Source organism: Moschus berezovskii, chromosome 11 (genome assembly GCF_049115385.1).
Source record: "Moschus berezovskii isolate FMDL1 chromosome 11, NW_MosBer_1.0, whole genome shotgun sequence".
Classification (NCBI taxonomy): domain Eukaryota; kingdom Metazoa; phylum Chordata; class Mammalia; order Artiodactyla; family Moschidae; genus Moschus; species Moschus berezovskii.
The window spans coordinates 40,158,093-40,184,821 of NC_142470.1; the positions used below are offsets into that span (position 1 = coordinate 40,158,093).

The 26,729-nt window shown below is 36.2% G+C and overlaps 1 protein-coding gene across 2 annotated transcripts in view; it reads right to left on the minus strand.

The window, feature by feature from the left end:
* Positions 1 to 26,729, minus strand: part of APLF (aprataxin and PNKP like factor) — a 103,600-nt gene that overhangs the window by 53,215 nt on the left and 23,656 nt on the right. The window contains exons 1-4 of one of the 2 annotated variants that reach the window (XM_055399183.2): positions 16,161 to 16,261; positions 14,534 to 14,678; positions 14,080 to 14,206; positions 3,886 to 4,070 (exon numbers count right to left, since the gene is read on the minus strand). In XM_055399183.2, coding sequence (XP_055255158.2) covers positions 3,886 to 4,070; positions 14,080 to 14,206; positions 14,534 to 14,678; positions 16,161 to 16,246 — 543 coding nt within the window. In that variant the 5' untranslated portion in view covers positions 16,247 to 16,261. Of the gene's footprint in view, positions 1 to 3,885; positions 4,071 to 14,079; positions 14,207 to 14,533; positions 14,679 to 16,160; positions 16,262 to 21,535; positions 21,709 to 26,729 lie in introns of those variants that run through there. The other variant, XM_055399182.2, reaches the window with a different exon arrangement.

The window sequence follows — 26,729 nt, forward strand, 5'->3', positions numbered from 1 at the left end:
AGAAAATGCCCTTGGGGTACTCACCCAAAACCATGGGTCCACCATCAACCTACACTGCATTACAGCCAGAACTGGACTCTGTGGTATAGGGATACCCTGCTTGCCTTGAAGCCATTACAGCTACTGCTCTTTTGGTTAAGGCCACCAAGAAAATCATGGGATCCCCTTTAACCATTTTTGTACATCATGCAGTAGAAGCCCTCTTGAATTCTCATCATACTTAGTATTTCTCAGTCAGGTGCCTTATGTCCTAAGAAGTAAGTCCTTTCATTAACTTCTCCTCACACAACCCCTTAATTCTGTACCTGCTACTCTTCTCCCCTCTGTCACCAAAGAAGTCCCTAACCAAAGAGGACACCAACTGACCATCTCCTGACTCATAATGATTTACAGGAAAGACCTCCTGGTAACACTGACTTCTCAAGGTTCACTGACATTCTTATTTAAAAGGTAACAATGGTAAATATGCTAGGTATGCTGTGCAACTCCTTTTGATGTTATTGAGGCAGTTCTGGCCAAACAGGCAGAATTATACATTCTCATATGGGCTTGTACTTAAGCCAAGGGCAAAGCTGCCAATATTTATATTGATGGTATACACTTTTACAATATTATACACAAATATAATATTTATACACTATACAGTAGCTTTTAATGATTTTGGAATACTGTGAAGCAATGTGACTTCCTTACTTCCTGCTGAAATAAAATTTTAAGTGACCCTTATGTTTCCTGGATGTAATATTTTTATCTGCCACTTTAAGTACTAGTATTCTGGGACATTCTACACTTGACTCTGGAAACTAAGGGAAATAACTTTGATGACATTTCTGCAGGGAATGTTGCCAATAGCAAGGGGCCAATAGCAAGATGTTGGTCCAAAGAGAAATTTTCCCAAATGATAACTTTAAAAAAACAGACTAAAGAAGCCTAACAGCTGGCTTCAGGAAAGGAAAAACAAGATTGGAAATTTAAAAATTGTTGGTTTGATAAAAGAGGAAGCTCTGGTTTAGTCCTCCTGGACACTCCAAAATCCCCATTCTTCAGCACTGTACATGCATTAAACCACCGGTCTACTGACAAAATGATAACATTCATCAATCAATATTGATATGCAAACATTAACAAGGCCATCAAAAATATCAACCTCACTTGTCCCACTTGTCTGAAATACAACCCAAGAAAGCTCGTTTATAATGCCCTCAGACAATTTAAACAGCCCAATGAACCATTCAAGGTCTCACAACTTGCTCTGGCTCATGGATACAAATATGTCTTAGTAATGGTCGTGTGTTTTCACATACAGACAGGCATCCCTTGCAGACATTCTACTGCTTCTTCTGTGCTTAAAGTCCTTTTAGAAAAGATTATCCCTATCAGGGGAACTCCTCTCAAATTTCATGGCAATCCAGGAACACATCTTATTGGTCAGGTATTTCAACAAGTGGATTTCCCTGGTGGCTCAGATGGTAAAGCATCTGCCTATAACGTGGGAGACCTGGGTTCGATCCCCGGGTTTGGAAGATCCCTTGGAAAAGGAAATGGCAACCCACTCCAGTGTTCCTGCCTGGAGAATCCCATAGACGGAGGAGACTGGTGGGCTACAGTCCATGGGGTTGCAAAGAGTCGGACATAACTGGGCGACTTCACTTTCGCTTTCAACAAGTCTGTACTATTTGGCCAATTTTCAACACTTTCACTGTACTTACCACCCTCAACCCCTGTTTAGTTGAATGCACTAATGGCATTATTATTACTCAGTTGACAAAATTAGTAAAGGCCCTCCAAAAATTTTGGCTAAAATGCCTTGGCCAAAAGCAGTGTCATTGGTCATTCTGAATCTCAGATCCACTCCTTTCAGAACTCATAAGCTCTCGCACTTTAAGATAGCCACGGGATGCTCTTGCTTCTTTTGACTCACAACTGGTAAAAGGAGAGATACTCCAATATAGCACAAGCCTAAATGCTATTAAAAATAACTGTGTTTTGGTACAGAAATCTTTTCACAGTGTACTCTTGGGGGATGATGACCTAAAATATACCTGACAACCTGGATATTTCATCTATTGGAAAGAAACACCTCCAGAAGAACTCTCTTCAACCTCACTGGAAAGGTCCCTCTCACGTACTGCTAACCAGCCTTTGTGCCACCAAACCTCAAAAAGGAGACTCTTGGATTCACATGATACATATAAAAAATGCACCAAACCCTGACTAGATCTGCACATTATCTGATGACCTGAAAGAAAAGACTTCCCAGAATTGAAGCAGATGACATCTGATGAGACAGATTTCTGAAGATATCCAGACCAGGCCTGTTGGCAGCTTGTCCTTCAAACCTTTGATGATGACAAAACACTTCAATACCCTCCAATCTCTATGATTTTGATAACATACAAACTTTAGATTAAAAGTGCCTGAAAATTCTTCCTCCTACCTCTCCTTGATACTTGAATATGACTTCAATAGGTTTCCAATCTGTGTACTTTCACTCCAATGTGAGATGCCACACCCAGCAAAGGTCCCTCCTGGCACTAAAGGACATAAAGTCACTGAAAACCTGACTCTTGATTAGCAGTGCTTTCAGAGAAAAATCTTGACCAAAATGGGGAAATGTAAAAAATTAAACAGAGTTGGGAGATCAGAAAGTACAGTTCTCATGCCCTGAGACGACAGCAGAGCACAACAGGAAGAAGAAAGAGTCCTCTTCCTTCATGGCAAAGACTCAGCCAATGAAAAACCATGAAATCTGTTTACCATGGGCTATAAAAGTATTCTCTTTCCTCTGCTGTGCAGGAATTTGCACCCATGGCTGAAGACTCCAAAATACAATTCTCTGCTGATCCCAAATAAACTCATCTTCGCTGGAGAAATATCTGGAAATCTATTTGCTTTAGGTCAATAATATGTTTAGAGAGTAGAGCAGAGAATATTAGGGCTCAAAATTCACATAAAATTTATAGGTAAGTTTTTATGGTCAATATATGTGAGTTAGAATACATTTTGTTTTCATTTACTAAGCTTGACTCCATAAGTAAGCAGAAGAGTTGAGCCTATAGTGATTAGACCCTGCTTTCTAGCTGGAAGAAAGGATCCTGTTTCTCACTAGAGAGGAGGCAGGAGTGAGGGGAGAACTATAAAAGACCTGATTCTCTGGGATAGTGGCTGAAATTTCAATCAATCCAGTGCATACAATTCTAAAAGCAATCCTATTCCTTTGGTTCTCCCTGAGACTAAACAGATGGAGACCCACAGAGCTTAGCCACACGACTACAAGGATCATGAAAATGATCATTTAAAGCCACTCCTCCTGAAAGGAAGAATACCTGATCTTTTGTCCTAGAGATCTTTCTCTCTTTTTTCCCCTTCTTTCTATTGAAATTCATCCAATAATCTCATTTTCTTAGAGTACCCAGTATCAAAGAATGCTTAAGTCAGCAAACCATTCTATTGAATTAGCAAAAACTGAAAGAGGATAGAAAAGATTTATAAATACTGCAAGTACACCCAGAAGTAATTCTGCAACAGGCTGTTAAGAACTACTCATTAATTGTTCCTCTCTTAATACTTACCAAGAGGAAAGTAGTGACAGGCAGCCTGAGAATGACCAAAAACCCAGTTTCAAAAGGGAGGTACCAAATTATGACCAGAGTCAAGTGGTCTCCACCTATTTTTCAGTTTGAAAATTTCTAAATAGCTTTGTTCTCTACATTGCAAGTGCTATATTAAAAAGCCAAACAACAAAATCAAACAAAATAACAAATCTTGAGAAACATAAAAAGCATTTTTGGTTTTTCATTGATATATATATAGCATATAATTATCCTAACTGGAACAATTGGTGGAGAAAATAAACAACTAAATAATGAATATTTTAAAAATCACCTTGGATGAAATGACAGACTCTTCCTGGTCATCATTTTTGCACTTTTTTCCTGTGTCTTCCTCTGCTGATGTATTTTCTGAACCTCCTGATGAAATTAATCGCTTTTTTCCTTGCTGTGTTATGTTTACTTGGGTTTTATCTTTGTAGACTCTTTCTTGTTCACTTTCCTGGGTTACATTATTATCTTAATCATATACAAGCACATAAACACAAGGAAAAAGAAGAAGAAAATTATCTCCTGTACCTTCAAATGTCAATAATCCATACCAAAAAAAAGAAATGAAAGCAAAAATAAAAATGATAAAAGAGCAAAAACTAAGGTTCTATCTATATTAAGGCCAATCTGAAAATGCATATTTCCAAATCTCAAGAAGTATTAAGCAACACCATGGCCAAGAACTCCAGCCCTGAAGATATCCAGGCCAAGATGCTAATGTGGGCAGGCACCATCCTTTAGCTGTTTAACTTTACCTCTCTGAACTTTGGTCTCATCATCTAGAAAAAGGGAATTATAATAACTCATGGAATTATCAGGAGGAGTAAATCAGGTAAGATACATAAATTATCAGAGTATCACATGTATATTAGTTATCATATGGATAGTTTCTTAATTTTAGCAGTGAATTTCTCTAACAGAAAATGTGACCTATAGCAACCAATGAATTTTACACATACTTACTGAGCTCCTACCACCCACAGTGAGAAATGCAACTTGAATTACCTTAAAGACAGATTAAAAACCTAAAATAACTGAAAAGGGAAAGCAACCTCTACAAACTTAACTAATAAAAGAAAATAAATTTCCAATAACAATGGACACTGCATTGTCATAATGCTTATACAAGGTTCAGTGTAGTGGATAAACTTAAGTCAGTATCAAATTTTGTTAAAAAATTCATGAACTGTCTAATCAGAAAAAAAAAAAAAAGATCTAAAGTGGGAAATCTTCATGGTTAAGTTATCTTTCTTCTCTAATTTAAGAGGGCAGAGGCTTCCTGTGCCTTCTTCACTATTCCCTTCCAGTATCTAGAACATGAGCCTAACACAAAGTTCAGTTCAGTTACTCAGTCATGTCCGACTCTTGGCAACCACAGCATGCCAGGCCTCCCTGTCCATCACCAACTCCTGGAATCCACCCAAACCCATCTCCATTGAGTTGGTGATGCCATCCAACCATCTCATCCTCTGTCGTCCCCTTCTCCTACCCTCAATTTTCCCAGCATCAGGGTCTTTTCCAATGAGTCAGCTCTTTGCATCAGGTGGCCAAAGTATTGGAGTTTCAGTTTCAACATCAGTCCTTCCAATGAACCACCCAGGACTGATTTCCTTTAGGATGGACGGATGGATCTCCCTGAAGTCCAAGGGACTCACAAGAGTCTTCTCCAACACCACAGTTCAAAAACATCAATTATTCAGCACTCAGTTTTCTTTATAGTCCAACTCTCATATCTATACATGACTACTGGAAAAACCATAGCCTTGACTAGATGGACCTTTGTTGACAAAGTGATGTCTCTGCTTTTTAATATGCTGTCTAGGTTGGTCATAACTTTCTTTCCAGGGAGTAAGTGTCTTAATTTCATGGCTGCAATCACCATCTGCAGTGATTTTTGAGCCCCCCAAAATAAAGTCAGCCACTGTTTCCACATCTATTTGCCATGAAGTGATGGGACCGGATGCCATGATCTCAGCTTTCTGAATGTTGAGCTTTAAGCCAACTTTTTCACTCTCCTCTTTCACTTTCATCAAGAGGCCTTTTAGTTCTTCTTCACTTTCTGCCATAAGGATGGTGTCATCTGCATATCTGAGGTTATTGATATTTCTTCCAGCAATCTTGATTCCAGCCTGTGCTTCCTCTAGCCCAGCATTTCTCATGAGGTACTCTGCATATACTGGCACTCAGTGAATATGTATGAGTAATTAAATTGTGAGCATAAACAGAAAATTGTCCAAAGATCCCTTGAGAGCCTGGATACAGGTATGTAACGCAATCTGTAGACACTATTCTAATGTTCTAAAGCAAGGGTTAGCAAACTTCTGTAAAAAGCCAAAGAGTAAATATTTTAAGCACTATGGACTGTATATTTGTCACAACTACCCAACTCTGCCTTTGTAGTGTGAAAGCAGCCACAGACAATACATACATGGATGAGAGTGTCAGAAGCAGGCAGTGGGCTGAATTTGGCTCATAGGCTATAGTTTGCTCAGAGCTGTTCTAAAGGATATTGAAATGACCTGAAATTGATAATAAAAATTGATAATATGGACTAATAGAATATTATCCATATTATTAAATAGAAAAACCACTGAACCAATATAAAAGTAATATATTTATCAAAGGAAATATGTATAAACTAATAAGTAAACTTGGCCTCAGTTACTTACACCTTTGTTTTAAATCTAAATTAGGAAACATTTCCTATCATTTTAGAAACTGTCAGAAATAGAGCTAAAGAGAACTGACTGTATAGTTTGGTGATACAACAGATGTGAATTGTCAAACCAAGGGAAGTAATCAATTATGATATTGTCTATTATGCTAAGAACTAAAAACTATAAATAAGACACAGTTCCTGCACAAATGGCAAGTTACCACATTCCATGTGTCACATTTATAATATTCAATTCTTTAAAATTCCAAATGAGATACTACAAATATTCCTTCTAGGGACCAGAGCTCTTTCTTTTTGCATAGCAATAAGTCATTTTGATATTGTTTAAATGCTCTTCACAAAGCATATATAAGATAAATAAGTTAGTTGGCTCATCTGTCTGTTATGCTGTGCTCAGTCGTATCCGACGCTTTGCAACCTTATCCTGACAAGAATACTGGAGTGGGTTGCCATTTCCTCCTCCAGGGGATCTTCCCAACCCAGGGATCAAGCTCGCATCTCCTGCGTCTTCTGCATTACAGGTGGATTCTTTACTGCTGAGCCATAGGGGAAGCCCAGTGGCTCATAACAATCTTTATATCTGGTATATAAAATACATTTTTCTAAATTCAGGATGAGTACAGTTAAATGATAAAAATATAAAAGAAATTAGCTATTAGTACAAATCAGTTTATTTTGAACAATTACTAACTGCATTTACTTATATGAGCCAATTACACTAATACTAAACGAATGCTCAACTATATATGTCATTAAAATCATATAAATCTAATTTTATCCTTCAAACAAACCACTCCTAACAGCCATATTAACAATTTTATATATATTCTTCTCAGGTTTTTCCTAAATTGAAGCAAATACAAGAATACACACAGGACGAAAGGTATACATGCTATTATTTCTCTGGGATAAATATTTAGAATTGGAATTTCTGGACCAAAATATGTCTGTCAAATTTTCCCTTATTCTAGGCTTCCCATCATCTTAGGAAAGTCTCCCAGAAGTAATTAAAAAATGTTTCCCCAAAGTTTCTTCAAATGCCTTACTTTCAATTTTTAACATTGTTATTAATTCAATAGAAGCTTATTTATAAATGTGACATGAGCAGTGAGTGCTCTATTATTATTTTCTTCCAGATGGAAATCTAATTCTCCCACATAGTATTTAACAATGATGCATCCTTTCTCCACCAATTTGAACTGATAATTCCTTACACATTAAATGTGTGTTATTCTAATCTGCTTTGAGGTGTTTCATTCTTTTTTACTGGTCAACTTAACCTACTCCTATGCCAGAACTATCAACTACTAGAAGTAGGCACCAGGCCCAGATTGTGATAAAAGAAAGTTCTATTTAAAAAAAAAAAAGGATATTTCTGTCCTTGAACATATATTTTAAAAATCGCTTAATTCATTTTCTACAATGCTGACATACCAATAATGTCAAAATCTGACAATGGAAGGCACATATGGAGAAAAATATTAGCCACACTTAACGAATATAGATGCAAATGTCCTAAATATTTATAAATCTAACAACATAAAATAATATGCCATCATGATAAAATGAACTTATCCCAGGAACACAAGCATAGTGTAACAACAGGAACCCTACCAACATCATTAAGTACATTAATATATGATGTATATTATATGTGTACATTATATATATTAATATATGATGTACATTAATGTACATTAAGTACATTAAGTATTAATAAGTACAGTAATTAATAAAACGCAGAACTGTTTCTATACCAAAAATTTTTTCAAAAAATTCAAGTTATCCCTGAATTCAATCAACCTGAATCAGTCTGATAAGATGACTATCAGAATCAAATACCAATCACATTAAATGCTGAAATACTAAAACAATTCCTGTTAAAATCAGGAATAGAGATGTCAATTTTATCCATTTTTATTTAAAACTTATAGGATCTAACTTATGAAATAAGAAATGCTTTTAAAAGCAATAAATAGATCAGAAGAGCCGAAATTATCACAATTCTACAGATATGACTATACATCTAGAAAATCCAAGAGGCTAAAAAACAATCAGAATTAGTTAAACCACTTAATAATGTTGCTTGAGATAAACAGAATAACTAGTACTTTAAGTAAACACTGAACTATAATCAACTAAACAATGTCAGTTAAATATTTATCATCTGTATTGTCACAGAGAAAATACTCAGTGTACAAAATTAAATGTAAACCGAACGGTTTGAAAACTATTTACTACTTCAACCTTTATCAGCATCTGTCACTTTTCATTACTTCATGTTGGAGAGTTAGAAGATGGGGAAAGAAGAGTACTAAAGGGTAGCATGAAATCAGTGAAAATATAAAAACTCCTTTTAATCTACCAGGAACATCAAATCCTAGGAGTTATACCTTGTGCTGGGCCCTAGAGAACTAAGGAAGAAGACATAAGCAAAGAGAAGGGGAAGCTCTGATAGTCTTTGCCCAAATATACTCACTTACCAATCACTAAGGGACATGGAAAAAATTTTAGCGCAGGTCTAAGAAACTCATGATAACATCCAAGGGATAATACCTGGGGACCCAGAAAACTAAATAAACTAGAAGTATATTAGTTGAACGGAGAAGGCAATGGCAAGCTACTCCAGTACTCTTGCCTAGAAAATCCCATGGATGGAGGAGCCTGGTAGGCTGCAGTCCGTGGGGTCATTAAGGGTCGGACACAACTGAGCGACTTCACTTTCACTTCTCACTTTCACACACTGGAGAAGGAAATGGCAACCCACTCCAGTGTTCTTGCCTGGAGAATCCCAGGGACGGGGGAGCCTGGTGGGCTTCCGTCTATGGGGTCACACCGAGTTGGACACGACTGAAGTGACTTAGCAGCAGCAGCAGCAGCATATTAGTTGAAAAACAGAAAGGATAGCCTGATCACAGCAAACATTCATGTACATATACAAAAACAGTTAAACTGAGAAAAGACCTAGAAGAGAATGCAAGGGCATATTAATAAAATAAAAAGCAAAAACAAAACTAAACCTCTAAAACATACAGAGGGTAAATTTAGGCGGCTATAAAGTGATATGGTTCAGAGCATGTGCTTTACAGTCAGGCAGAGCTACATCTCAATTATATCTCTGCCATTTATTATGATCTTAGGTAAATCAAGTCAGTTAACATCAATTAACATTATTATTTGTCCTGTATTTAAAGACACAGATGGTTCAAAAATATCAAGATGGTTTCAGGTAGTCTAAATAAAGATCAATGAACACAATATAGTATTAAAGCTGTAAAAGATTTAAAGTAAAATTGCACTCATCTTACACGCTAGTAAAGTCATGCTCAAAATTCTCCAAACCAGGCTTCAGCAATATGTGAACCGTGAACTCCCAGATGTTCAAGCAGGTTTTAGAAAAGGCACAGGAACCTGAGATCAAATTGCCAACATCCACTGGATAATGGAGAAAGCAAGAGTTCCAGAAAAACATCTATTTCTGCTTCCTTGACTATGCCAAAGCCTTTGACTGTGTGGATGGGTCATAATAAACTGTGGAACATTCTGAAAAAGATGGGAGTACCAGAACACCTGACCTGCCTCTTGAGAAACCTGTATGCAGGTCAGGAAGCAACAGTCAGAACTGGACATGGAACAACAGACTGGTTCCAAATAGGAAAAGGAGTACGTCAAGGCTGTATCTTGTCACCCTGCTTATTTAACTTATATGCAGAGTACATCATGAGGAACACTGGGCTGGAAGAAGCACAAGCTGGAATCAAGATTGCCGGGAGAAATATCAATAACCTCAGATATGCAGATGACACCACCCTATGGAAGAAAGTGAAGAGGAACTCAAAAGCCTCTTGAAAGTGAAAGAGGAGAGTGAAAAGGCTGGCTTGAAGCTCAACATTCAGAAAACAAAGATCATGGCATCTGGTCCCATCACTTCATGGGAAATAGATGGAGAAACAGTGGAAACAGTGTCAGACTTTATTTTTGGGGGCTCCAAAATCACTGCAGATGCTGATTGCAGCCAGGAAATTAAAAGACACTTACTCCTTGGAAGGAAAGTTATGACCAACCTAGATAGCATATTAAAAAGCAGAGACATTACTTTGCCAACCAAGGTCCGTCTAGTCAAGGCTATGGTTTTTCCTGTGGTCATGTATGGATGTGAGAGCTGGATCGTGAAGAAAGCTGATCGACGAAGAATTGACGCTTTTGAGCTGTGGTGCTAGAGAAGACTCTTGAGAGTCCCTTGGACTGCAAGGAGATCCAACCAGTCCATTCTAAAGGAGATCAGTCCTGGGTGTTCATTGGAAGGACTGATGCTAAAGCTGAAACTCCAATACTTTGGCCACCTCATGCGACGAGTTGACTCACTGGAAAAGACTCTGATGCTGGGAGGGATTGGGGGTGGGAGGAGACGGGGACTAGAGAGAATGAGATGGCTGGATGGCATCACCAACTCGATGGACATGAGTTTGAGTGAACTCCGGGAGTTGGTGATGGACAGGGAGGCCTGGCGTGCTGTGATTCACGGCGTCGCAAAGAGTCGGACATGACTGAGCGACTGAACTGAACTGATACCTAAATGAGCCTAAAATGCCTCCTGGAAATTGATTCTTAAAAATCACTAGCATTGGTCTATTGACCTGGATGATAAACTACTTAAAGGAACATAACAACAACAATAAAAACAACAGAGGAGAAAAAGTCAAAGTACTCCAAACTTTAATTAGCTGGATTCAAGTACTAAACTGTTATTTCCTTCTAAATCTCTCTGTCTTTAAAAAAGTTAAGTAACCTACCTTTTTTCTTATATTTCCCCAAAGTAGGAATTTATAAGAAATGCTTAAATGCAAAAACTTTATTTTGAAGCTTTAGCTTTGTGAACTATACAATGGGGGCTTCCCAGGTGGTGCTAGTGGTAAAAAAGCCTGCCTGCCAATGCAGGAGCCATAAGAGATAGGGGTTTCAACCCTGGGTCAGGAAGATCCCCCGGAGGAGGGCATGGCATTCTTGTCCGGAGAATCCCATAGACAGAGGAGCCTGGCAGGGTATCGTCCATAGGGTCACAAAGAGTCGGACCTGACTGAAGCAACTTAGTGCACACACGCTATTTAATATTCCTGTCTAAAGCAATGCCAAATTACTCTCATTTGCGTTTTCAAGGAGAGGTGTCCAAAAAAGTGCTTCAGGTTTCATATGGTACATTTACCAAGTGAAAATAAATGGATATATTCATAATTGGAAGCAAATATATTTTGGAGAATTATAACTAATGTAATATGATAGTACAGAAGTAATTACAGTACAAAACAACTCTGAAAGAAAAGAACTTGCTTGCAAGGAAGAAATTCACACTGGTCAATTTTTGGTTAAATAATTATTCTTTCTACATTACAGAAGATGTTCTAATGAGAAGAAGTGTCTGCCCCTCTCCAATACCATCCCCCATTCCCACTCCCTTCCAGCAAACAGAGAGGACCCACACTTAATGAGAAATATTACTGATAAAGATATACATGTAATGATGGGGGGAGTAGGGAATTCAAAACCACTGTCCTGGAATAAATAAAACCCTTACCAGGAAATCTTGGATTTAAATATGAAAATGCTCCAGATTAAATCACATCTCCCTCAACACATAATATAACCTATTCTTGCCACAAGATCGTTCTGATCCCAAATCAGCATTTTAAGTAAGGAATATTCTGTACAGATCCCTGAGCTGTTAACTGAGAAGGAAAGGAAGGAATGGGTTGACAAACTTAATGAAATTTCCATCAGCTCTGATGCTCCTTTCCTTTCTGGGACAATGTAGACAGAGCTAAAAGAAGTGGCATGGCCTATATGCTGCCCCTTCCACTTCTGCTGCTGCAAAGTTGTGATCGAGGCTTGCAATGAGCTAGGAATAATCCTCACTCACATGAATCTCTGGCTCTTCTGTCACTGACTTCATCACACATTATTTTATATCCTGAATTTGTGTAGGTGAAAAATCATATGAAATTTTGAAAATACCTTTTTTAAAAGTAAAGCATAAGATTTTCTTAATCTTGTGGGGGAAGAAAACAGGAAGAAAATTTCCTATTTTCTATTAGGCCAAGTTAACTGCCTATTAGAATAAAAATATTTATTCAGAAAGATATAAAAATCAAAGTCTCTATACTGTATCATTCATAACATCCAACATCCAATAGAACAACAGGAAAATGTGACCCACATAAAGGAAAACAGGCAGCCAATAGAAATTAAACCTCAGATGACAAGAAGTTGCAAATGAAATGCTGACTGAATAATACAATGTAGCAAAAAGTTTAATAATCTTTGATCAATGGGAATATCCAGAAGATGACATAAATCACTGTGGTATCTGCCACGACTATGAACTGTGCTAGAACACTGGTCTCATCATCTTTGACTCTTTCAGCACATAACATTGTGTGCTTATAGTTTTTTTATTTAATTCGAAATGTTTTTACTGTGCTTGTCTTTTATCATAGACATGACCCTAACGGATTTGTTTGAAAATCTATTTAATGACATCTGGAACTAAAATTAGTATAAATCAAAAAACCAGCAGAATTTAAAATAAAATAATAATAATAATAATAATTAGCAGAATTTGCAGAGGAACTAGGATTCAATCCCTGTCATTTGGGCTCCAGTGAATTCTCTCATTAATGGGTGTACTATTGCCTCTACATTTACTTTTACTATTCTTTTACATATATAAATGGCACATACTGTTTTGGGTGAAACCTAGAGTTGACAGGAAACAATTTTTCAAAATGGTTATTTTTTTTCACTGTAGTACAAAGGGAGTATTTTAGTAACATGTCATGATCCTTTAATACTTGTAGTTTCTGATCAAGTAACTTCCTTTCTACAATTTATACCACAGCAATAAAATAATGGTAGACTTCTAAGACATTCACAGTTTTTAATCACACTTAGTGACACTATAATTTGGGACAGTGACAAAAGTTAAATAATAAGATAATGCTTAAATTATGATATATTAATATTAGGAGAGTGGACAAAGAGAGAGACATTAGTGTGGTCTGCAGAATTCTAAAATGACCACTACCCAAGATTTCCTGCCCTAATCCCCAGGACTGTGAACGCAATATCATGCCCATGATTGTGTTTGGTTATATGGCAAAATAAATGCTGCACCTATTTTTAATTTACATATCAGTTTATCCTGAGTTAATTAACTGGAAGATAATGTACATGGGCCTGATCTAATCAACAAATTCTTTAAGCAGAGTTTTCTCAGTTGGTCACCAAGGAGAAATTAGATGCAAAGCAGGAGAAAGGTCTGTCGTGCCATGCTGGCCTTGAAGAACTGAAAAATGCCCTCTAGTAGCTGAGAGTGAGCCCTGGCCAATAGTCAGCAGGAAAACAAGTCCTCTGACTACAAGGAAGCAAATTCTCCATAAAAACTGAAATGATCTTGTAAGTGGATATTCCATGACGCCCAGGTCAGAGCCCAGCCTGACACTTGGATTTGTCTCGTGATAATCTCAACAGACAACTAAGTCAGATCTGCCCAGACTTTAAAACTGCGAGTTAATAATGGGTATTGTTTTAAGCTTCTAAAAGAATGAAAAATTAAAAAATAATAGTAAGTAGTAGAATGGTGTTTGATAAATGGCATAAAATAATAATGTATGATTTAAATTAAACTTCATCAAGACTCCTAAAGAAATATTAGGCTAAGTTACACACATTTACAACTACAATTTTATCTTCACTTGTTCAAAAACTTTCAAATTCTGTCAAATATTTTCTTGAAACAAAACCTACCTCCACTGATGACAGAAAGGTTCTTATCATTTGAATTTTCTGTTAACATCCATGCTGGGAGGATTCTTTTCCTCTCGGAAGGATCCAGCTGTTGCTTACTCAAGTCTCTGCTTTCACCTATGAAAGACTAAAAGGCACCTATATATTAACTGCTAAAAATCATCCTGCATCCTTAATGAGACTTCACAATGATTTACTTTGAAGAAAGCTACCATTAAAAAACCCATCTGCAGCTATGGACTGAATCAGTTAAATTTCTCAAAGGAAGAAATTCAACATTTCTATTAGCTGAAGTGTTGGTCTACTGTGATCTTCTCTAGAGCTTTACTTAAAAACAGGAAAAGCAGTCAATGCTAGCAATTTTGTCAAGATATGTCTAATATCAGTTGTCTTTTCTCTCCTCAATACAACTTAAGTAACATGTCATAAACGGATGAGACCTTAAATTTCTTACCACATTATTTGCAGTGGTCTGGGTCTTTGCTGTTTCTGTGCTTCTTTCCAGTTGTGGGGCACTGGGTGTTTTATCAGGCAAATCAACTGAGGAAGAGTTTGGTGTTTCATTCAATATATCATCTTCATCAAGCATTTGACTATTTCTATAAAATACAATTGAAATTCACTTATTAATCATTCAAACTGAAAACACTTCTATTGCCTACCACGACATTCTGTGATTCTCCCAAGTATATCTAACTAATGAGTCATGCTACTTTCATCAGACTTAGGAAGACAGAAAGCAGATGATAGCATATTAGAATAAAATACATAGACTAGAATATGTTCTTCATGTTCTTCCCACTGTATCACCATCACATTAATCTTCCCAAAGCATGGGCCTAGAAACCACAGCTATTTATAAGATGGGCAGTAGCCATGTCTATGAAGGATGAAGAGCTATTTACTTATTTAGTAAACAGGCAAATAAGTCCAGATTGTCTACAAAAGTTAAGATCACCTCCAAGTTTCCAAAGAGAAAATGCACACTGTAAGAACATCAGCTAAACTAGTTAGGCTCTTGAAGAAAAAACAAAACCCTGAGGTCAAGTTCACACACAGCTGCTACTGGGGTCCTGGCCATTACAGGCACTTGCGAAATCTCCCAACTTGTAGTCTAACAAAGGAGCATCCAAGGTCATATGTGGAACATACTAGCAGAACTAACTGCCTCCTACTTGCTGCAAAGTATGGTAAGATTATCCAAAGTTCTAAATCATTATTCTTTATGTATGCATAGACAGGAATCAACAAACTTATCTTTTTGACAATGTGAAAATGTAGATGGAAATACTACTCAGAAATAAAAAGGGAAAAATGTACTGATTATACAACATCTTGGGAATTTCAAAGGCAGTTCGCTAAGTGAAAGAAGCCAGACACAAAAGTATGTATCACATGAATCCATTTATGTGGCATTCTGAAGGGGTAAAGCTGAAAGGACAGAAATCAGATGGGTAGTCACCAGAAGCTGGGGTGGGGGAGAGGAATGACCACAAAGAGGCAAGAGGGAATTCTGGGGAGAAATTAAAATGTTCTATATCTCATTGTGATGATTCTTACGTGACTATATAAATTAGTCAAACTACATCGAATTATACATTTAAAGGGGGTAAATTTTACTATGTGTAAAATGTTTCTCAGTAAAAGGGAAATTTTAAAAATTAAAGATTTAATATTTTTAAAATTTGTCTAGCTGAGAAGAGAATAATTAGTGGCTTATCTTATTTGTGTTATCTCCTAGTAATAACCTACCTCAAAGGCAGACTTGAATTCATGGCAGGAATCAGCCAAAATAAAAACTTAGACCAAGTTTCTGTGTAACACCACAGTTTTTGTTCATTTAATAAATATTTTAAAAATACCTAGTGTATGTTAGATACTAAATCAGGTATAGGGGAGTTGAAAATGTATGACTGTTCTACCCATAAAACTGCACTCCCACAAAATATTCAAATCCATTTTACTCACAACACACAGGTGTGCTTCCAAATTCTAATTTTTTCCCTCAAATTTTCTTAACATTTTATTTGAAAAATACTAAGAAACACTCTAGAGAAATGCTATGGCTTTTCACAACTTACAGTGTTAGAAATTGAGCAACATCATCCATTCCATTTCTAGTTTTTCTGTTCTGGCATAAATCCACTAATATACATCCTATGGCCATAGAGAAATTTTTAGTATTTACCAAGAATAAATATAACAACAAAAAAACCCAATCCCCCAAAAAAATTCTGTTTAACATTTAGTTCCAAATAGGTCAAAGTACAAATGATTTTAGCACACTTTTATTTAAATATAAATATTGCTACTGTAATATGAACATCTTCTTATTTTTAGCTTCAAATATTAATACTTCCTCAAGCAATCAACTATCACAGAATTATAATACGGTGAACTAGAATTTGTTAAAAATTTAAAACTTGGAATTTAAATACAATAAACAAAGATAAATGAATTCTCCTTTTCTTTGGCAACAGCTATCGAGACATAATTTACATAATCATGAAATTCATGCTTCTAAAGTATAAAATTTAGTAGTTTTCAGTATATCCACAAAGTTGTACAATCATCACCAATATCTAATTTTGGAATGTATTGTCTCAAAAAGAAATTCTATATGCATTCAGTTCAGTCGCTCAGTCGTCTCCGACTGTTTGCGACCCCATGAATCACAGCACGCCAGGCCTCCCTGTCCATCACCAACTCCCGGAGTTCACTCAAACCCGTGTCCATCGAGTCGGTGATGCCATCCAGCCATCTCATTCTCTGTCGTCCCCTTCTCCTCCTGCCCCCAATTCCTCCTAGCATCAGAGTCTTTTCCAGTGAGTCAACTCGTCGCACGAGGTGGCCAAAGTATTGGACTTTCAGCTTTAGCATCAGTCCTTCCAATGAACACCCAGGATTGATCTCCTTTAAATGGACTGGTTGGATCTCCTTGCAGTCCAAGGGACTCTCAAGAGTCTTCTCCAGCACCACAGTTCAAAAGCATCAATTCTTCGGCGATCAGCTTTCTTCACAGTCCAACTCTCACATCCATACATGACCACAGGAAAAACCACATCCTTGACTAAACGGACCTTGATTGGCAAAGTAATGTCTCTGCTTTTTAATATGCTATCTAGGTTGGTCATAACTTTCCTTCCAAGGAGTAAACGTCTTTCAATTTCATGGCTGCAATCAGCATCCACGGTGATTTTGGAGCCCAAAAAATAAAGTCTGACACTGTTTCCACTGTTTCCCCATTAGCAGTCACTTATTCTCTTCTCCAGTCCTGGCAACTGCCATCTACTTTCTGTTTCTAGGCATGTACATTTTCTGACACTTCATATAGATAGAATCATACAACTTTTTGTGTATACAGTTGTTTTCAGTTCTTTTGTGTATATTCCAAGGAGCAGAATTACTGGGTCACAAGTAACTACATTTAAAATTCTGAGGAACTGTCACAAAGAGTTCCAGAGGCAGTAAAGACTCACAACCCCACTACCAAAATATATGAGTTTCAATCTCTCCACAACCTCACCAGCACTTCTTTCTATCTGTCTTACTGTATCTATCCTAATGAATGTGAAATGGGAGCTCATTGTGGCTTTCATTTACATTTCATGTTGAGCATCTTTTCTCCTGTGCTTATTGGCCAGCTGGGTATCTCCTTTGAAGAAATGTCTACTCAAGTCCAGTAAGCATTTTGGAAATTGGGTTCTCTTATTACTGAATTGCAAAGGTTCTTTATATATTCTGGATAGAAGTCCCTTATCAGATACATGACTTGCAAATATTCTCTCTCATTCTGAGGGTAATCTTTTTACATTTTTGATGACATCCTTAGAAATACAAACATTTTTAATTGTGATGAAGTCCAATTTATCTACTTGCTTGCTTGCTTGTGCTTTTGGTGTTATATCTAAGAAATCACTGCCTAATCCAAGTGTTTTTTCCTAAGGATTTCATAGTTTTAGCTCTTTTAGTTAGGTCTCTGATTTATTTTTATATGCAGTACTTGTGTGCTGCAACTACTGAAGCCTATGCATCTAGAGCCTGTGGTCCGCAACAAGAGAAGCCACCGCAGTAAGAAGACCATGCACTACAACGAACAGCAGCCTGCACTCACCGGAACTAGGAAAGCCCACACACAGCAACAGAGACCCAGAGCAGCCAAAAATAAATATATAAATAAAAATAAATATTGTGTTGGCAATTAATCTATTTTTAAAAATCTGGTCTGTTATATTTTGTCTTTAATATAAAATAGATTAATATGAATGAGCTAGATCTAAAAGTTTAAAATAATTATAAATAAATTATAAACATGCATGTTTTCATACTACAATGGCATTTTCATCAACATTTCATTATTTTGTCCAAAATTAAATAGTAATTAAAAGTATCTATTTAAATGGAAACTAAGTATTAAGCACTTTAACAATTTGAAAGAAAAAGTAATTTGGTACAAACAATTTACTTTCCTTTCCTTAACAGTGTTTTAAAGAAAACATTCACTCCAGAGAGATAATGTTGTACTTGTTCATCAGCAATGAGATTCAGATAAGGAAAATATTATAGAGTATTTCATTAGTTTATTCAAGAAACCAAGGAGGAAAAGGGGGCAACAGAAGATGAGACGGTTGGATGTCATCATCAACTCAATGGACATGAGTTTAAGCAAACTCTGGGAGATAGGGAAGGACAGTCCACGGGGTCACAAAGAATCGGACATGACTGAGCAACTGAACAACAAAATGCCTGCTAAGCACCCACTACTGGAAAGGCAACAGGAACGCAAAATTAATGTTGGCCCTTCTATATGAAATACATCATAATTTAATCGGAGAAGGCAATGGCAAACCACTCCAGTACTATTGCCTAGAAAATCCCATGGATGGAGGAGCCTGGTAGGCTGCAGTCCGTGGGGTCGCTAAGGGTCGGACACGACTGAGCGACTTCACTTTCACTTTTCACTTTTACACATTGGAGAAGGAAATGGCAACCCACTCCAGTGTTCGTGCCTGGAGAATCCCAGGGACGGGGAAGCCTGATGGGCCATGCTCTAAGTTAGTTATGAATGGGCTTTATTACACAGAATCTAAATACTACATGAAAAGCATGCTGACATGAGTAAAATGAGAACTTGAAGAAACGACAAGCTTTTGCACTGTTATTTTGTTCTTCAAACCTCTTTCTTAAATTCATAGCTGGTTGGAAGAAAAAATTTATAATGAAATCAGCATCCTTATAACTTAAACAAAGCACATAGGTTTTTATTCTTATTCAAATTTTAAAATATTTCAGCATGTATTATAAAAGTATAGAGAGATTAACTGGAGTGAGGTATCCCAGAGGTCCACATCTTCACACCCAACTGCTTGCAAACTCTACTGCTGGAAGCCTCAAGCCAAAGAACTCATAAGACAGGAACACAATCCCATCCATCAAAAACAAAAAGAAATAAAAGGCAAAAAAAAAAATATATATATATATGTTACAGATGAAGGAGCAAGGTAAAAAACTACAAAACATAACACATAGAGAGGAAATAGGGAACCTACCAGAAAGAATTTAGAGTGATGACAATGACGTCATCTGCAAATAAAGATAGTTTTGCTTCTTTCTTTTCAATAGGATGCCCTTTGTTTTCTTTTTCTTGATTTACTGGATTGGCTAGGACCTCCAGTAAATGGATATCTCTGTTTTGCCACCAACAGTAGGGAGAGAACTTTCTAATACCTCACTATTAAGTGTATTTTTATAGGATGGAAATTTCCTTCTTTTCCTAGTTTTCTCTAAGGTTTTTAAAAATTAATCAGGAATATGTATTAAATTTTTGTCACAATGCTTTTATGCATCTACTGAAATGACAGTTCTTTAATCTGTTATAGTAAATTTTATTGATTGATTTTATATAATAAACTCACCTTGCAGTTCTCAAATTTCACTTGGTCATAGTATATTAAAATCCTTTTTACACGTTGCTGGTTTTGATTTGTAAATATTTTCTTATAAGGACTTTAGGTCTATATTTACTTCTTTTGTAATATTCTTATCTGATTTTGTTATTAGGATTATAAAAGCTTCATAAAATGAGTGGTGAGTGTACTCTCTTCTATTTTGGAGAAAAAAGTATAATAGTGGTATTATTTATTCTTTGTAAGTTAAAAGAATTCACTGGTGAAGTCCCTTGTGGGAAATTCTTAAATTAGGAACTCAATTTTTTCAATGAATATAGGATTCATCAGATTTTCTATTTCTTCCTGTGTCAGTTTTCGTAAATTGTGTTTTTCAAGAAATGTTATGTATTCATTTAGGCCATCAATTTTACTCCCACAGAATTTTAAATAGTAATTTCTTAATTATTCTTTCAAGGTCTGCAGGATCAGTAGTGATATCCCTTGTTCCATTTCTGGTATTGATAATTTGTTTTCCAGCTTTATTTTTCCTTAGTAAGCCTTACTAAGGTCTTAATTTTATTAGTCTTTTCAAAGAACTAACTTTAGGCTTTGTTGATTTTCTTTGTTATTTATCTATGTTCTATTTCACTGATTTCTAGTCTTATTTTTCTTATTATTTCCTTTTTGGGATTAATTTACTCCTGATTGTCTACCTTCTAAAAGTAGAAGCATATAGCATTCATTTTATAGCTTTCTTCTCTCTTAATAAAAGCATTTAATATAAATTTTCCTCAAATGCCTACTGTCATAAATGTTTCTGTTATGCTTTCAGTATTACTTTGTTCAAAATGTTTTCTAATTGCCCTTGAGATTTCTTTTGGACCCATGGGCTGCTTACTTAGTACGTGCTGCTTAATTTCAAAACACTTGAAGATCTTCCTAGATAGTGCATTTTTATTGATTTTTAATTTACTACCAGTGCAATCAAAGAACATACTCTATATAACTTTGTCCATCTACTTCTATAGGTCCACTTTAAGTATTTTATAATTTAAAAGCTAAACAAAGGCAAATAATCTGCTAATGACTGCCTCAATAAAACTCACTGCATTAATTATAACTTTACATCAGCTATTTATTATAATACCTCATGTCATCAGTTTCCCTATTTTATATTTTCTGTTATTCTTATAAGAAAGAGGAATTACACAAATATAATCTAAACCAGAGGTTAATACCTTAAGAAAATTTTAAAAGTTAAAAAAAGAAAAGATTAAGAAAATATAGTCAGTTTCATATTAATTATCCTATTGTTTGATGGAAAAAGTATTCTAAACACAATGTTTGTAAAAGATGCAATATACAGAAGCAATCACTACTGAGGCATAAGTTTCCAAAACCATACGTTTTCTAGAAGCACACTCACACACACACACACACACCATGAAAGACCTACATCGCCACCATATTTAAATTCTAGAGTGGTTTCAACTGTAGTTTTTATGGATGACTGAGGGATTAGATTACAAATATCATTACTTTAATCACACTTCATCAGGCAATCTTACCTTAAAGTATACTCCATTTCCATTTCAGAATGTGTAGACAAGACACAGAAAATGTATTTGTCAACTAATAAAGAAAAGCGATCTCCAGGATTCAACCAGCACCATATATTTGTCTTCAATGGTAAGAGCTGGCTCTTCTCAGAAGACTGATAATAACATGGATTTCTGTGTAGCTAACAAATTTAAAAAACAGAATACGGTGATGTTATAAGTCAAAATCATGACAAAAATACAACTAAATATGAACTGATTCAAAATTTTAGTATCAAAACAATTTTAAGTATAAATTTAAATTTAAAAGTCTAATAAATTTGGCACTTCAAGGTACCATATAATTATAATCTAACCATACAAAAATATAGGTGTATTATACTTCTGATTTCTCTAGGAATCAAAGAAAAAAGCAAAGTTATTAATTAACTGGTTAAAAGAGTAGTTATTAATTAACTACTGTAAAAAATATTAATTAGAGAAAAATTAAGGAAGCTTATAATAGGCTTCTTTCTAAATGTATTTGAAATTCTAGAAATGCATTAGAATTTTTTTTCTTTTTACCCCTCAAGAATCTTCTTTCCATTGGGAAATTCAGTTTAAAATTTTTGTTAAATACAGTTACTTTCTTTTTTAAAAAATCTTAATCATTTATGGAATACAAACTAAGTAAAATATAATTAAGTTTAGAATATTATTATAAACATGAAGCAAATACTGTTATTAACTTTGGTATATTACTCTGCATTATATTTTCATTTGTTTTTATTTTTTTTAAATGTCTATTTCTACGGAAAAAGAATAGGGTATTTAAAGGGCAAATATAAGATATTTTTATTTAGTTTCTATATTAAGCCACAGCAAAATATCCACAAACTTTTAATGAACATCTATAACCATTTTTCATTCCATTCAAATGTCAAGTCCCAGATCATTTACCTCTGAAGTATACCAGGTCCATTTCTCTTTACCATTTGCAGTCATGGCCTGAGTTCAAGCTCTTACCCACTGTGTGCATTTCTTACTTGTGCTAACATCACATCAAGTCTCCCAGTCTTCTATCACCTCACTGCTTCCCAGGTTACTTTTTACATTTTTCTACATAAGGCCTCTGACACTTCTCCAATATAAAAAAGCATAGAAATGAAGGATCTTCATAAACCTACAGTGGTTTCCAACCCCAACTCCCACCTTCATACACCAACACCTTCACCTTATACATACAATCTTTGATCCAATCATTAAGACCTACTCAAAAATGCTCTATTGTTTACTACAGCCTCAGTAATGTCTTATCCCAATCACCTTTCTGCTTGAACTATTGGAACCAGTTTCTATCAGTCAAAGATTACCTATAATCATCTGACTAATCATCACTAGACTCTAAGGTCCCTGGGCGCAGATAATTATCTACCACAGTTCTTACAGTCTGATTAAAATGACTATGGGAGTTTCTAGTAGCAGAAAGAATCAATGATATTTCAATTGTCAGTCATTAAATGAATAATTTCAGGAATGGTTCCAAATAGTTTACTCTAAGAAGTGAGACTTGAAATCCAATGTACTTACTAAAAATGCTACCTGTTGAGTCACTGAAATAGATTCACCCCTAAAATTGGTTAATTCCATTTTTTACAAGATACCATATTGTATGATTTTTTTAAATTATAATCTATACAATTAGGTAAACTAAATTTTAAACAGAATCCACTTTCATCCTCTAAAAAGTTCCTGGTAGCCTACAGCTCAGCACATGAGCTTACTAGCTTTCAAAATCCCAAGAAAATCACACAAGTAACATTAGTTGTAACTTCATATGACTTCATCTGATCAAATACCATAATATACTTTTAAATTAACCACAGAACCATAGAATTTGGATAGAGGAATCAGAAAGTATTTAGCTAAATTGACAAAGAAAATGACTACATTCTAGAAGCTAAACCATTCAAACTACATTTAACCCAGGCCTGTGGCTAGTGTGGGGAGTAAGGGGTAGGGGAGTAGAGGGGTAGGTAGGGTAGGGAGCAGACCTACTACAGAATTGGGAGTATTAAAGTAAAAGCTACCAGGAAAATAAGCACTGCTACCCATAAGCTCAATTTTAAAAAAAGAAAAAACTCTGAAAGCTACAAGGAATATAATTTATCTAGTTCCAGCAACTGAATTTCATGAGGATCTAGCCTTAAGTCCTTCCCAGGTGTATCTGAAAGGGGAAACATTTCTATTTCCTATCTATGTTGAAAAATATAAAAAAAGCAGTAAAATAAAATTTGGAGGAAAGGATAGAATTAGAAATTAAAAAGAGAGGATATATAAATTTGGTGTGCATGTGTTAGTTGCTCAGTCATGTCTGACTCTTTGCAACCCCATGGACTGTAGCCCATCAGGCTCCTCTGTCCATGGAATTCTCCAGGCCAAGAATACTGGAGTGGGTTGCCATTTCCTCCTCCAAGGCATCTTCCTGACCCAGGGATCAAACCCAGGTCTCCTGCATTGCAGGCAGATGCTTTACTGTCTGAGCTACTAGCTGCTGCTGCTGCTAAGTTGCTTTAGTCATGTTCCATTCTGTGCGACACCACAGAGGGCAGCCCACCAGGCTCCTCCGTCCCTGGGACTCTCCAGGCAAGAACACTAGAGTGGGTTGCCATTTCCTTCTCCAATGCATGAAAGTGAAAAGTGAAAGTGAAGTCGCACAGTCATGTCTGGCTCTTAGCAACCCCATGGACTGTAGCCTACCAGGCTCCTCCATCCATGGGATTTTACAGGCAAGAATACTGGAGTGGGTTGCCATTCCCTTCTCCTCTGAGCTACTAGGGGAAGCCCTTAAGTTTGGTAGGTAATTATTTCACTGGGCTTCCCTTGTGACTCAGCTGGTAAAGAATCCTCCTCAATGCGGGAAACAAGGATTAGATCTCTGGGTTGGAAAGATCCCCCTGCAGAAGGGAACAGCTACCCATTCCAGTATTCTGGCCTGGAGAATTCCATGGGTTCGCAAAGAGTTGGACTTTCACTTTATTTCACTGGGTCAGAATCATTTTACAAACTATAATAATATAAAATTTTACAAACAAGATGGCATAAGAACAGAGATGCAGTGTAATTTATATTCCTAAAAAGAGCTGTGAATGTTCGATATTTTCTAAGTTATAATTAAACTTAACCTTTCATTATGTTATCAGTTCAGTTCAGTCACCTCAGTCGTGTTTGACTCTCTGCGACCCCATGAATCACAGCACGCCAGGCCTCCCTGTCCATCATCAACTGCCAGAGTTCACTCAAACTCACGTCCATCGAGTCGGTGATGTCATCCAGCCATCTCATCCTCTGTCATCCCCTTCTCCTCCTGCCCCCAATTCCTCCCAGCATCAGAGTCTTTTCCAGTGAGTCAACCCTTAGCATGAGGTAGCCAAAGTATTGGAGTTTCAGCTTTAGCATCAGTCCTTCCAAAGAACACTCAAGACTGATTTCCTTTAGGATGGACTGGTTGGATCTCCTTGCAGTCCAAGAGACTCTCAAGAGTCTTCTCCAACAACACAGTTCAAAAGCATCAATTCTTCGGCGCTCAGCTTTCTTCACAGTCCAATTCTCACATCCACACATGACCAATGGAGAAACCATAGCCTTGACTAGATGGACCTTGGTTGGCAAAGTAATGTCTCTGTTTTTTAATATGCTGTCTAGGTTGATCATAACTTTCCTTCCAAGGAGTAAGTGTCTTTTAATTTCATGGCTGCAATCAGCATCCGCAGTGATTTTGGAGCCCAAAAAAATAAAGTCTGACACTGTTTCCACTGTTTCCCCATCTATCTCCCATGAAGTGATGGGACCAGATGCCATGATCTTTGTTTTCTGAATGTTGAGGTTTAAGCCAACTTTTTCATTCTCCTCTTTCATTTTCATCAAGAAGCTTTTGAGTTCCTCTTCACTTTCTGCCATAAGGGTGGTGTCATCTGCATATCTGAGGTTATTGATATTTCTCCCGGCAATCTTGATTCCAGCTTGTGCTTCTTTCAGCCCAGCATTCCTCATGATGTACTCTGTATATAAGTTAAATAAGCAGGGTGACAATATACAGCCTTGACATACTCTTTTTCCTATTTGGAACCAGTCTGTTGTTCCATGTCCAGTTCTCACTGTTGCTTCCTGACCTGCATACAGGTTTCTCAAGAGGCAGGTCAGGTGGTCTGGTATTCCCATCTCTTTCAGAATTTTCCACAGTTTATTGTGATCCACACAGTCAAAGGCTTTGGCATAGTTATCAGCCACCCCAAGTTTCTCTCTCAATGTGGCACTCTGGCAAATGGTTAGAGCTTTTGAGTACTTTTGCACGTTGCTGGGCTTGGAAATGTTCCCTGATATTCCTCAGCCTTTTAAGTGAAGCCTCCCCTTTCTTGATATGTCATGGTCACCAGTGAGCAATGCTGGGTAGCCATAAGGACAACAGTCAAAACAAGAATATACAGTTTTTGCCTGAACTCTAACTGAGGTTTCCTTCTCATAGGTTAGGATAAGATGATGTTCTTATTCATGAGTATTTGAAAGATTCAGATGAATCTCTAAACAATATTAAATAATGATACAGCCCTAAGTTTACAAAAGCTAAGATGTTAAATACAAAAGCATAAAATTCTAAGAGAAGAAAAGGTTAAATATTTAAGAAAGGAAACTGATTATATTTCTTTAAAAAGACATCAAAAACCCAAAGTCAAACAAAAGTCTACTTGAGTAATTTTTCCTCAGCTTAAAGTACTTAATATTTAAATGTAGGTGGTTAAATACTAAGCATTTAGCAAATCCATCCACAAAGAAAGTGGGCCAATCTGTGTGGTCCATCATTACCTGTTTCTTGTCCTAAAAATGTCCATACCAGGAGATCCCAAAAGTAAGCACAAAAGGGACATCTTGAGAGATCTGATGTTTGATCCTATAATTTACATCTAAATAAATATTACTCATTCAGTAAGCTAAAGTAAAAACTATGTCGAACTATGTACACTCCAACTAAAAAGCCATGTATACATGGAATCCAAAAGATAGTTTTTTTATAGGTAATAGACAAAAATCTAGTGATATTAATAATACGGGAGAATATATATAGAATATTTGGAATGAAAACAATGACGTAAGTACTCATCAAACAAAACTTTTAAAAATTAATAGAACACTATAAATACTTTAATATCAATATATTTATAAATAC